The sequence below is a fragment of the Corvus cornix genome, chromosome 6 (assembly GCF_000738735.6).
Source record: "Corvus cornix cornix isolate S_Up_H32 chromosome 6, ASM73873v5, whole genome shotgun sequence".
Taxonomy (NCBI): Eukaryota; Metazoa; Chordata; class Aves; order Passeriformes; family Corvidae; genus Corvus; species Corvus cornix.
The window spans coordinates 32,087,975-32,101,197 of record NC_046336.1 but is presented as its reverse complement, the minus strand read 5'-3'; the positions used below and the strand labels follow the sequence as shown (position 1 = coordinate 32,101,197).

The 13,223-nt window shown below is 42.0% G+C and overlaps 1 protein-coding gene across 3 annotated transcripts in view; it reads right to left on the bottom strand.

Annotated features, from left to right (window-relative positions):
• Nucleotides 1-13,223, bottom strand: part of TET1 (tet methylcytosine dioxygenase 1) — a 63,596-nt gene that overhangs the window by 8,617 nt on the left and 41,756 nt on the right. For all 3 annotated transcript variants that reach the window (XM_039553518.1, XM_039553516.1, XM_039553517.1), the window contains 4 exons: nt 7,256-7,464; nt 6,231-6,381; nt 3,631-3,720; nt 3,057-3,194 (listed from right to left, as the gene is read on the bottom strand). In XM_039553518.1, the coding sequence (XP_039409452.1) occupies nt 3,057-3,194; nt 3,631-3,720; nt 6,231-6,381; nt 7,256-7,464 (588 nt within the window). The remainder of the gene's footprint in view (nt 1-3,056; nt 3,195-3,630; nt 3,721-6,230; nt 6,382-7,255; nt 7,465-13,223) is intronic.

Below are 13,223 nucleotides of genomic sequence, written 5' to 3'. Positions count from 1 at the left end.
GGTAGTATATTGACAGAACTATGGTGAAAGTACTGCCAACTCCAGCAAACACCATATATTAAATACTGAGTTAGATTATGTATTAAGAATTTAATGTATATCCAAAATTGTATCCAGACCTGAAGACCAGTACATCTACAGCCCAAATACCACAACACCAATTTTAACACATGTATACTTTCACAGTCAGTGCCCCCTTAAAATATTATAACATAAAATTGAGGATGCAATGGCAAACAGATAACTGAAAATTAATGATATGGGAAAACCAGCCATAAAGGCTGTACAGATAAGCTAAAACCTTACAGTTAAAGGTGTAAAGTCTCACCAAATGAGAAATATCTGCTTTAAAAAACCCCTCCAATATTCAAATCTGTGCAAAATATTACATTAAGGAACTTAGAAGCCACTGCTGAGAAGCGAAAAGCAGTATTTTCTATTGATACTGACACTGTTGCAAACTGACCAAAATGAAGCAAACATGAGAAAACCACCAAGTCTGTTAAAGGCCATTTACAGTGTGAAGCTGCATATCCCAATACTCTGTTTTTTTCAGAACATGCAGCTAAATCATCCAGGATGCTCAAAGGCCAAAGAAATGTTGGCCAAATGGTTTGCTTAGGTTTCCAGTGTGCTTGGTGATCAAACCCATTACCTATTCTGGATTAAGTGATGTCATGGTAAAAACTGCATGTTTATGAAACTTCATTATTATTCTTCCCTTCTTTTAAACTTAAAATGCACCAGGAACTCAATGTAATTCCCTCCAGACATCCATCTGTAGCCAGACAGCTTCCACTGTGTTATTCTGGGTCTCTTTGATCTGTGTCCTCTTGAACCTCACATGTAGAAATGATGGAGCCTTTTCCACTGTGTTGTAATAACAGATGTTTTACATTCAAGTTTCAGCAGAGCAGTCAAACAGCCTTTCTAAACCTGAAAGATGGAATTAGGTTTCCTACCCACCCCCTCCCTGTGCAGCTGGAGACAGAGCGGGTGCCACTGGGACTCAGGTGCTGCTGCAGCCTTGCCCACCATTACACATACAAACATCTTTGCTTTTCCTTTGCAACTGAGACAAACCATGTTGTTCTGTTGGCCTGATCTATCCTGAACAGGTGTGTGTAGGTCAGAACCAGAGACGGGAACCCCAAACATACTTTCCTTTTGCCCACTTCATGTCCCCCAGGCTGTGCCATCAGACAGGTGACACAGGTACAGCACAGGAACCTCTGGGAGCTCACAGGTTAGCAGAGGGAACTTCTCACATTTCTCTGTTTGCACAATATATGTCCCAGTTCAAGTAGCTAAACTCAAGTGTTGATACTTACAGCTATTTTCTATTTACAAATAGCCCCTTGCTGCAAGAATACTAAAGAAATCCTATCTAAATAAAGAGAACACAGGTATGCAGTATTTATTTGTGAGTGAGCTACCCATGAAAACCAGATTCCAAGGCATAGTTTTCAGCAGCTATAATCATTTGGTCATGTTCTGAAAAACCAACAAAATTTGGCAGAACTTGGTAGAAAGTGATACATAATGGTCCATACAACAACCTTCCACAAGCTGTAATGTTCCATGCTTCTGAGACTTGGAATTACTTGCAAACACACCACATACAATCCATAAAGTATCAACACCAGCAAGGATAATGTGAAGCTGAAATAACATCAGGTGATTACATATAAATGCAGTTGTAGAACTATTCCCCAATACATTCCTCAAAAAAGGTTTAATTGTCCCTCCAGGTGCTTCTGGCCATAACTTAGAACTTTCCTGGGATCCAATATGGCAAAATGAGTAGCAGACTCAGCTGCCATTTCATTTTGTCTTTAATTTAAGAGGTAATGGAGCACTTAAACTACTCTTCTCAGAACATCTAAACTAAATTTCATCAAAAAGCATATTGTGCAGTTTGTCTGACAAGGAGGTCTCATTTTCAAGTTTAGAGTCTTTAAGGGCATTGAATTCCTACGCTTCAGAAGCAATTTTGCAATGTATACTTCCAACACTAAGCAAAAATAATAGTCTGTGGAGGACTGGCATTCCTGGTGGATTCCCAAACCTGCTTCCATACTTTAAAGGAACGGACATTTGCTCACCTTACAAGCACGCAATTAACACCAAACAACTGTACCAGTCATTTCATTACTGTCACATACAAATGCTCAATGTTAACTATAGGTGTAAATGCAACATTTTATTGAATCACAACAACACAACAATTCAATTTGTGATAGACATCCTTTGATACAGAAGTTACTCTTGTTACCTGCACTGCTGTACAAGAAGTCATCCTCGCTATTTTGAGCACTGCAGTGCTCCAACTGCTCAAAGAACACTGCCAGTTTTACCTTTTCTCCTTTGAGCTTGTCTTTCTTCAACACTATGGTCTTAATTTCTAGGAGATCACTCAGCTGAGTAATTCCCAACCAGTTTTCTCACTGGCAATCCATCAAGATATTTCATACAACAGCTACACCAACCAATCTGTGGGTTTTTCTTTCATACTGAGATTTAAAGACCATAATAGTCACCTGGCTCCACCAAGATTTCATACTGTCTACTTTCTGACCTGTAACTACATTAACATGAAGCCTAGTAAGTGCCCAGTGGAAGAAAGAGTGAATTTGATGAGCCTGGGTGAGCTAAGTTCGTAATGAATTAGTTTGCTTTAGCTCTTCCTCTACAGAGGTCTGTACAGCTCCTTGGTTAGACAATTATTTGCCTTTACCATCAACCCTCTCACAGGAATAACTTATCTGCCCCCTGGCCAGGCCTCTCCAAAGAGCTGAGTGTCTTTACAGAATGGAGGTATTTTGTAGGAAGGATCAATCCCATCCCTTTTTTGATCTGTTCTGCAATAAGATGAACTCATGTCCTCTGTAGACAGTAATAAATATACGCAAATAACATGGGCATTGATAAATAGCAACATGCAGTTAATTTTGAAATAACTTCAAAACCTTTATGCAAATGAACCCACAAGCAGCACTTTAAAACTCTCAGTAATCCCAGTGAACAGCAGAAATGAGAAGATGCTGCATACATACCACAGTGCTCCCATTGTGCATGTTGTGTGTGTCCTTGTGGGCGTGGGCACAGAAATCAATGCATGCAGTGACACCAGAGAAGGGCCGACCGTCCTTGGAGCCCAGCCGGCAGTCAGGGCCCATGTGCTCATTTTCCACCTGAAAGGAAAATAAACTGCACATACTCGGGACTGAAAGCATGGGTTTGCAACCCCACAAGGCACCAGGCAGCTTTGTGACAGAATCAAGGCAGCCAGACAGACTCACTGATTCAAAATGATATATTTTCCTATGAAACATGTAATATTTATGGCTGGATGCTAATGAGATAATCAAGTCAGCCACAAGCAAAATGTCTTGGGTAGTAAAAACATTTTATTTACAGTATTATCTCTAAGCATTTTTCACATATGCCCAGCTCAGGGTGCTGCTTAACCACCAGTTCAAGTAAAGTGGTGCAGCATATGGAAACTTGCCAAATGCACTGGGATTCATGGCCCTGGCAAAGGCTGCAGCTCCACCCAGGAACATACTCGGGGGCTGCTTTTTGGATTGAAACTGCGCTGCTGTTCAGAGCTGGATGTCTCAGACCTACCTGGTTCTGGAAAGCTTCTGGAGCAAGCTTCTTATAAACCGGAGCCACATCAGTAGCTAACGTTTGCAAATTATTTTCAAGAAGTTCCTCCTGCAGGGAAAGGCAACATTTGGTGCTGCAGTTTGCTTTAAAAGAATCTCAGCCAGTTTAGAGATGCCCAGTAGGTCAGCTTCTATCTCATATTTTATTAAACTGACTTCTGTTCTGCTGCCCTTTGTCACTAACCATAAATGTCTACTTTTGCATGACTAAACCAAAACTGTTAAACAGAAATCAGCCAAATAACAATAGAGGATACCTGCTAGGTCAAAGGAACCCAGCACACAGGAACTAATTTCTGCATTATTTTCCATACACAGTCAAGAAGTGAGGTATGTTGCACTCAAAAACACAGAAGTAACATCCAGAGGAGAAAAATCATGCCCCAAGCTGAGTGGGGATGGAAGCCCAGGTCTTCTGTTAGTGTTTTGCTTATGGGGGCCTTAGCCTATGCTGACACACCATATCAGAAACTCCTAATAACATTTAACTTCAGCTCTTAGGTCTTCTCTCAGGTACTTTTCTCATATTGCAGCAGAACTTCTAACAGGAACATTTTTAAACTATTTTGTTCTTTGGAGGGGCAAAACTCAGGGCTTAATGGAAATAACTACTAGATTCAGAAATAATATTCCCTTCCTTAGGCTAAGCCATATAAATACAGAATTAGCTAGGGGGGCTTCTATGGCAGCATCATATTTAAGCTCTTATTTGTAGAAACAATCCCTAAATTCTTATCCTAAGTTTTTGCTTTTTCAGGAAAATCACCAACCAACTGGGAAAGCAGAGGGCAGCGACAGACTCCCTAATTTCTTTTCCTCCAAGGACCAGGCTTTGAGAGACAACTGCAGCTTCAGTTTCTCATAGTGTATAGTGGCAAAAAATAACAGCTTGCTTCATTTTATTTAAAAAAAACCTCAAACCCACTTAACACCACACAGTAAACACCAACATACATAAACACCAGGAGACTTCACTTTTTTCAATGTGATGTTACATTACATGATCATACTGTATTTTTAACTCTTACTAAACCCAGTTTATCAGCTGTAAATGGCTACCACAAGGTTTTCTGAACTGCATTGAAGGGTAATGTATCCTTAATTATCCATCCTACCAGGAGGATATGTATCTTAGAAACCATTCTTTCCTCAGTATATTACACCCTTTGCCTCATCTCACTCAGCACCAGAAACCTACAGAGAAAATGCATGCACAGAATGTTCCATGCATACCATTACACAGGGGGAGAACACACAGGGAGTAGCAGAGCACAGAGAAGGAATGGGATCCCTAAAATGAAAGAATGCCCAATAAATACATTTTGCTATAAACTGAAAGTTTATAAAACAAATTCCCTCTTGAGACAAGCAGAGCTGGTTTTGGCCTGTTGTGCCTCAGGCAGGTGTTCAGTGAGGAGGGCAGAAGGGCAGCATGTGCTCTGTTGTGCTGAGGCAGAAGCACCCACCTCAGGCCCTAATGAGGTTTGTGAATACCCACAGTGCAAGTGGACTCCACACAGCTCAGAGAAGACTGAGGGCTTGCATTCACACACATGTGCATGAGAAATACTTCATAAACTGTTTTTAGGACAAAAACTCAGGAGCTGGGAGAAATATTTACCTACAGTGAATCAAGTGACATCTCTCTTTCAAGAAACAATGGATGTTTCAAACTGTGTGTACATAAGAAGATTACTGGCAGGGTAACCCCAACGGAGAACCTGGTACCGGAGTGCCTCAAAATATGTCAGCTGTGCTAGGAAAGATGTGGTACTTTTATATAGGAGCTCCATAGGGAAGTGGGGTTACAGACACCTACAGTCAGAACAAAAGGCACTTTGGAGTCACGCTGGGAATTATCTGTTCACCAGGCAGTGGTTACCAGCTTACAACACCTTTATTACTTCTTCATGAAAATATTTTCAATGCAAAAAAACTAATGTGGTTGGATTTTTTTTTTGAGGTTTGTTACTTCACCTAATCCATCACTATTTTCTGTAGTACCTCAGCTGTATGGCATCACTAACACTCATAAGCAGCAATTACAGTATCATTTCACTGCATCACATTTTAGTGTATTCATTCCTTCAAAACTATTTCAAAAACATGCTGTCCACAGAAAACCCTGTTTATCCTTGGTGACAGAGGGGAGCCCAGGCTGTCAGCTGGTCCTACAGCAGTGGGAAAGCAGTGCAACCCCAAGGCACAACATTTTCTGTGCCAAGGCAAAAGGCCTGAGTCCCTGAGCTACAGGCTTGGCCCTTAGAAAAAGGCCTTTACTTACAAAGAATTAGCATTTCACAGAGTTACACAGTGAGCTAAATATGCATGCAAAAAAGCATTAAGAATAATTTTATGGTATTTAAATACATAGTAATTATTCCATTGAATGAAATCTCAGTGTCTTTTACTCTAAATACTACAATTACAAAAACTTTGTTGGGTGTGAGTTTTTGGTAAGTTACACATACATGTGGGAGAGAGAAGGGGTGGAGAATGTCTAGTTCTGAAAATCATCAGAAAAGGCATTTTGAGGAAAAAAAAATAAATAAATCTTACTTGTTTAGGGTCATCAGTGAGAAGCCTAAATTTCCTGGGGTTTTTGCTCCTGGCAAACTTACAGCCATTGAAATACATACTCCACGAACAGCCAAATGAGAATGATGCTCCGCAAGTTTCTGGGTCAAGTCCTTGACATGCACAAGTACGACTACAAAAGGAAATAAAGACACATCAGGTCAGCTGGCAACACAGCTCTTGGGTCTGGGGGGTTTTTAGGTCACTGCTATTTCTTTTATAATACAGAGCATAAACAAAAGAAATTTGTGAAATTCATGGCTTAACCAGGTATTTTCTATTAAGAAAATACTCATGTGTAGAGGGCTGACTTTTCTGCACAGTCTCAATTTCCCCAACACGCAATTTTGGGACAGAAATATAAACACTCAGTTATAGCTATATAAATACACCCATGCTTTCATTTTGACTTCTTCAGTTGGATAACATTTTCAACCAAGAACAGCCCTGCTACTAAAGCTTACCCCAAATCCAATAGCTCCTGTCTTAAGTGCAACACCACCATTAACTCCAAATTGATCTGACTTTTTGGGTAGACCTTTTAAGAACACAAGCATTAGATTTAGGTCCCCATACAGCTCAGAGTCTGTTGAATGTGGGCTACACAGAAATCGGCACACAGGCATCACTGCAGTTGCAATATATTCTCTAACCAATTAAACTAAATTCCTCTCAGAGGCATAGAGAGGAAGATCCTAGTCTTGAGTGTTCAACCTCACGTCTACTTTACAAAGTCACAAACCTCCTTCTTGGCAGCTCTTTTAGCACAGCTGTGTGTGCACAGGGCACACTGGCAATGTTGTGTGCACAGAGCCAGGAGAGTGGGTCCTCGCCACCCCTCGCCTGGGGCACGGCACGTACAACTCCCACTGAGAGCCTTTCCTCTAGAAAGAGCCTGGAATGAGGTGTGATACCAAAATGACACCCGGTGGTTTGGAATTTTAGATGCGCAAGTTGAACTACTGAGCTCTCAAGAGCACTCAAGGGCTCCTAGGGCAGGGACTCACTCTTCGTTGAGGGCGCAGCGCCGGCTCGTGGGACAGCCATACTTGCGCAGGCTCTGTGTCAGCTCCTTGTACAGCGTGTCTGCCAGGAGGTGGGGGATCCCCTCCCAGGCCAGGATCAGGATCACGATCACAGCAGTCTGGCAGTGGTGTCCCGCACGCTGACGGACCAAGCACAGCAACTTCTCCTCATCGCTACTTCTTCGGATCACCTGGAAGAATCACTTGGATTATTCTTTGCCAAGCACAGGCATCACCTAATGAGCTGCTCTTCTCTGGGACAAGTAAGGCTGGAAAAGCAAGAAATGCTGCCCAGAGAGTGAGTGTCAATCTGCAAGCAGGACTGGGACAGCGTCACACACTAATCTCTGGTGTAGAACATGATTTTGTGTTGCTTTTTTGCCTGCAGCAGAAATAGCAGTACATTTTACAGGAGGAGCAATATTCAAAGTGTTGTACACAAATAATAAAGAAGATGCACTACAAGGAAAATAACCTCTAGAAAGACAACAGATCCCCTGAGAACCTAACGTTACTTTGAAAATACAACAGAAAATGTAGTGCCAAACACTCCAGAAGGCAGGTATGTGAAAACACACTCCAAAAGCACACCTAGGCATGCGCTAGGGCAGCTACTAGCGTTACAGATCAGTACCTAAGATGGTTCCCACCTTGCAAAGAAAAATGAGAAGAAAATGATGGAACAGACTGTTCTTAGTGAGGGAAGCAATGGGATTTTTCAGAACATATCCCTAGACTACCTACATTAAAGTTCTTAGAATGCTGACGTTTTTACTAACCTGTATGACATACAGAACACAGAATCTTGTAAACCTTATTCCTCACACACAAGCTAACCAGTATGGGACAGTACAGTACACCACTGAAAAAAAATGGGAAAAAATTATAGTCCTACTCCCACATATTTACGTTTTTGCCACAATCTGAAACAGAGTGGCATTTAAGGCCACCAAAAATGCATTAAAGCTAGGTAATACTAGAACACAGTCTTTGAAAACCAGGTTTATTTATTCATCCAACATGTTTTAACCAGCACAGCCTGCACAAAGCCTCCAGCAAAGGTGTCAACGCTCCAGTGTTGACTGCTCTCTGAGGCAGCAGAGGCTCCATCCTCCTCAGCCCTATCACACATAGGCTGGGGACCTGTGTGGCTCTTGCTGTGTGTGCACAAGCCCCTGCACTGCAGACCTCTGTGCCAGCTCCGTCAAAACCCACTTGCTCTGGGCATGCAGCCGCTCAACCCGGCCTTCATCCAGCACCCTCTCCATCAGCAGAGCTCCCACATATAACAGACAACAGCACTGGGCATGGACCATAAAAGCAGGAAGGCAACAGTTCACTTGCTCTTTGAATACCTCCAAATATCTGAGCATTCAGGCAGATTCCCTATTGGACTGATGTCAAAACTGCTTTGCTGCCAGATGTGCATCTGTCACTCATATGTGACCCCCTAGTCTGATCACCTCTGAATATCTAAATCATTTTGACTCACTAAAAGCAGGGACCAAAGCACACTTACAATTCATCTGCAAATGAAAAGGTTTGCAACAGATGAACAGTTGAAAAGAGCATCTGTGCAGGCTGAGCAGGAAGAAGCAAACTTGAAGTTAATTTGTGTCAAGAGAGAAAGTATGGCCCTTCTAAAGTTAATCACACACTCTTACAATGAGCCTTAAGCTTAATGAGAATACGAGTAAATGCCTCTGATAGACCATTCCTCAAAAGGAGTCTTGGTTGTAACTCCCCAACAGGTTCAGTATGTTTTATAACGAAAGAAAAATAATCCAACTCATTTACATTTAGGTGAGGTATACAAAAATCTGTTATGGCTGATACAAAATACAGGTTACTCATGTCAATATGAGTTTTACGTTCCTCAGGCAGCACAGTTCCTTCAAGCCAGAATAACAACTTAATTGTGTTACTCAGTATGAAATGATGCTTTTAGTCTTCTTTCTAAATTTTTTTTTCATTTCTAGGCTGTAACTTCAATAGCACAGTCTGGTACTGCACAACATCATGTTGCCCTTTTAAAGTTCTCATATAGGTCTAAACTAGAAACAGAGTCCAGGAAAAATGACAAGTGAACACAAAGAAAATTTATAGTTTCCTTTAAACCAAGGCCACACTTTCCTGGAGTTAAATGTAGCTGGAATTTGCTTCATTATGTATATAGCAGAGAATCCAATACTGTTATTGGACCCCAAAACATTTTAGAGCCCATCACCTTTGTGGCCATAAAGGCAGTGAAGGGATTTATGAGTTGTGTGAATTTCATTTCTGTGGGTCAGGTTACACCATGTGCTCACCCGACTCTACAGCCGGAGCTCTCCTGTCCTTCTGTTCCCAGAGATCAGGCACTTCTCCCACCTGTTACAGGCTCAGAAGAGCCCACTCCGCATCAGAGCGGGCCCATGGCCAGAGACAGTGCAGCCAGAGCTGGAGCCGAGCTGCTTTCCCATAGGAACTGATGATTCCCTCCACATGCTACCCCTGACATTCTCACAGAATTAATAAACTGAGTCTCTCCTGTATAATACTAATAAATCCACAGCAGTGCCACACTCAATGTACAGAAAAGCCATTCTGAGCATGGCAACTGAACTCTGGAGTGTTTCCTCAGACTGGGAACAATGCAGAAATCAGCTGGCAAACCTTGTGTCCAAAGGTTTTTGGTATTACTCATTATTTCTGTGATGTAGTTAGCAACAGTGATGAAGTAAATAATTTAATACTTCAGTTTGTTTAATTTTGGTCCCTAATGCATTTAAAAGGCATGAGAAAGTAATAATTTGTTAAGTGGAGGAACTTAAAAGCTAGGTTTTTAGAATGGGAAAATAAAAACCTTTCCCCTGCAATTGCTTTTCCACACAAGCTAACCATGACTGACTGACTGACTCACACTGAAAAAATAACATAATCAACAAAACAGACTTGTAACAAGTTTTTGAAGCATTATGTAACACTTAAATGCAACAAGCAATAGCACAAGAGGAAACAGCTTCAAGTTGCCCCAAGGAAGGTTTAGACTGGATATTAGGAAAAATTTCTTCACAGAAAGGACTGCCAAGCCTTGGCACAGGCTGCCCAGGGCAGTGGTGGAATCCCCATCCCTGGAGGAATTTAAAAGACATGTAAGACGTGGTATTTAGGGATGTGGTTTAGTGGTGGACTTGGCAGTGCTAATGATGGGTCAATGATGGGACTCAATGATCCTAGAGGGCCTTTCCAGCCTAAATGATTCTACATGCCATGGTCAACTTCTTGAAAGTATGCAGGGCCACATCACTCCTGAGCTCTTTCAGCAAGCACTCGATGTCATCAGTGCTAAGTATCCATCAAGACTCCCACATTAACTATGAATAATCTGTTTCAGCTGCAACACAGAACTTCTTGAAAGAACAAAACTTCTAACAAACTTCTCCACAAAGCTCAACTGATACCCATTGGCCCTGCTCCGCACTCAGTAACAGGGCATGAAGTGACAGGCTACCCACTCTCTCACCTGTGTGCAAATGTCACCATGGCTAGGACAAAAGGAAACACTGACATGGGACACAGCCCCTTCCACAGAGCTTCCTTGGAGCACTCACCTATTGGACACACAGTACCATTAGTACCATCCTTGTAGGTTGCTAATTTGGGCAGGATGCTCAGTTATTTTGACCATTTTTAATCCCAGTTTTGTTCCATCCTTCTGGTGCTGTAGTTGGTGCACCCACCACTACCACGTTCGGCATTCCTACAGCTATCCAGGTGTCTTTGTTGATGTGTACATCCAAAGGAAGTCAGCAACTCAAGTAATTCATTTTATCAGCTAGCCCAGATAGTCTCAAACAGCAGAACCTGAGAATATGAGAGAGCCTTCAAGGTGAGCCACAGCCAGCTCAGACACAAACACAATCAACAGCTCTTAAGGCAACACACCACAGCTACACTGCTGTTTCTACAAGCCACAAAGGTCTAAACTTAACCAATTTTCTTACCAGAAAGCATGACCCAAAAGCTACAGCATATTTATTGAAGAGGTGCCATATGCAGCAGAATCTGCGCCAACAATTTAGCAACAAGTTATGGGATAAACAAGAGGAGAAGTTGAGATTTTTCACACCTTTGCATAAAAGGATAGTGAAGAGACAGAAAGGGATACTAAAAATTGAAGAGTACAAGAACGAGGCCAGAGCAGCAGACTGTCCAGCCTTATCCTGACCCTGAGAGTGACTAACAGCAGTTGCCTATGACTGAACAGCAAAAAAGGCACTGGGATGTGGAGATGGTTTTCAGCGAAGCCAGGCACCTTCCAGTCACCCACCAGCAGCTCAGGGGATGTGCTCTCTCACAGCTTTTCAAGGATTTGTCTTTTCTGCATTTTCCCACTCATTGCTAAATCCATGCAGCAATTTACCACCCACTACATTATCAAGGAAGCTTAATCACAGATTATGTGAAAGAAAAAAACATTACTTTTCCTTCCTGGAGAGCTTGCTCCTTGCCAGTGCCCTCTAGCCTTGATCCAGAATGAGACTGGGTAAGACATTGCTGTTCAGATCTCCATGCTACTGGAGAGCTGAGAGAGCCCTGCTTTCTTGTCCCCTTCCCTCCTGCCAGGCTGGCCAGTCTGCACCTGCCTTTCCCAGTTCTGCTGGGAGACCAGACCTAGCCAGTACCCCAGCCTGGGGGGCAACACACTTTCTCACAGAGGCAGAACTATGTTCCATGTTTTCTTTGTTTCTTCCCAGTAATTCTCACCGGTTTTGCTGTTTCCATCATGACTGAACAAGCTGATGTCTAATGAGCCATTATCTTTAGCACTAACACTCCAGTGTCCATCACTGTGCATGTGAAACCACAACACTGCTTTTTGTGGGACTTTATCAAGTGAGTTTTAGCTATTATTTTAGTGGCCATTTGTTCTGATTGCAAGTCCTTCCTGCTCTCTTCATGATGCCTGTCCTTCTTACATTATCCTAAACAACTTTTTATCATCAGCAGTTTGGCTCCTCTCTCCCACTTTTTCCAAACCATTTTTGAACAGTTTGCAATGAACAGCATCAGTAAAGTTACACTATCAATAAAACCTGCTTCAGCTGTCCAAATGCTTGAGTTCTACTTCCTTGGCAGGAGCTCTAGAACAAGGAATAAGTACACTGTGAATAAAAATGTCCCGAGACATAAGCCAGTCTACCTAAATTAGCATGTACACAACTTATGGAAGTAGCTAAGAGCCTGCAGAAGTTCAGCCCACCAGATGCTGAATTACCACATGGATGAGAAATTACTTTCCAATTACCATCACCAGAAGAGCTCTGTTAACTTTAACATGATAGAAACCAGACACCACTAGCAAAGAGCATAAAATTTTAACTGCGCTAAACACACTCCTATAAATTACTGGATTAAAAAACCCCCAGAACAACAGAATCAACAAAAAAAGTCCTTTTTAGGGTTTTTTCACCTCCATGTGGTTCCACTGCAGTATTCCCTCCAGCCCATTCTGAATTTCTTCAGTAGAATAAACTATGTCTCCTTTGCAGGGTATCAGTAATTGATTTGAAAGTGAGAACATACTTAACTGTTCCCTGTAATTTCCTGAAATAGGAAACTCATTTAGAGCACTGTGGCTCCAAGTTTTCTAACCTGCAGATTTTGCCTCTGTACAGAGTCTGTGTATGGAGATCCCTCAATACAGGACAAGACTCTGCTACAATTCCTTAATAATCTGCCAGTGCAAGTTGCTGTTCAAACCTGCTGCTGTTCTGGCAGGCAGTGCTGTGACAGACAGCAGAACAAATGGTCCAGCTTGTCACAGAAGTGAGTCCGCCCTCCTTTTTCCTAATTGCCCCCTAAACATACACTAAACCACATTAAAACTCTTTTCTTACTAGAAAATGTTACATCCTTTTATTCTCAGCATGTCTAAGAGATATGAAAATGGAAATGAGTTCCACTT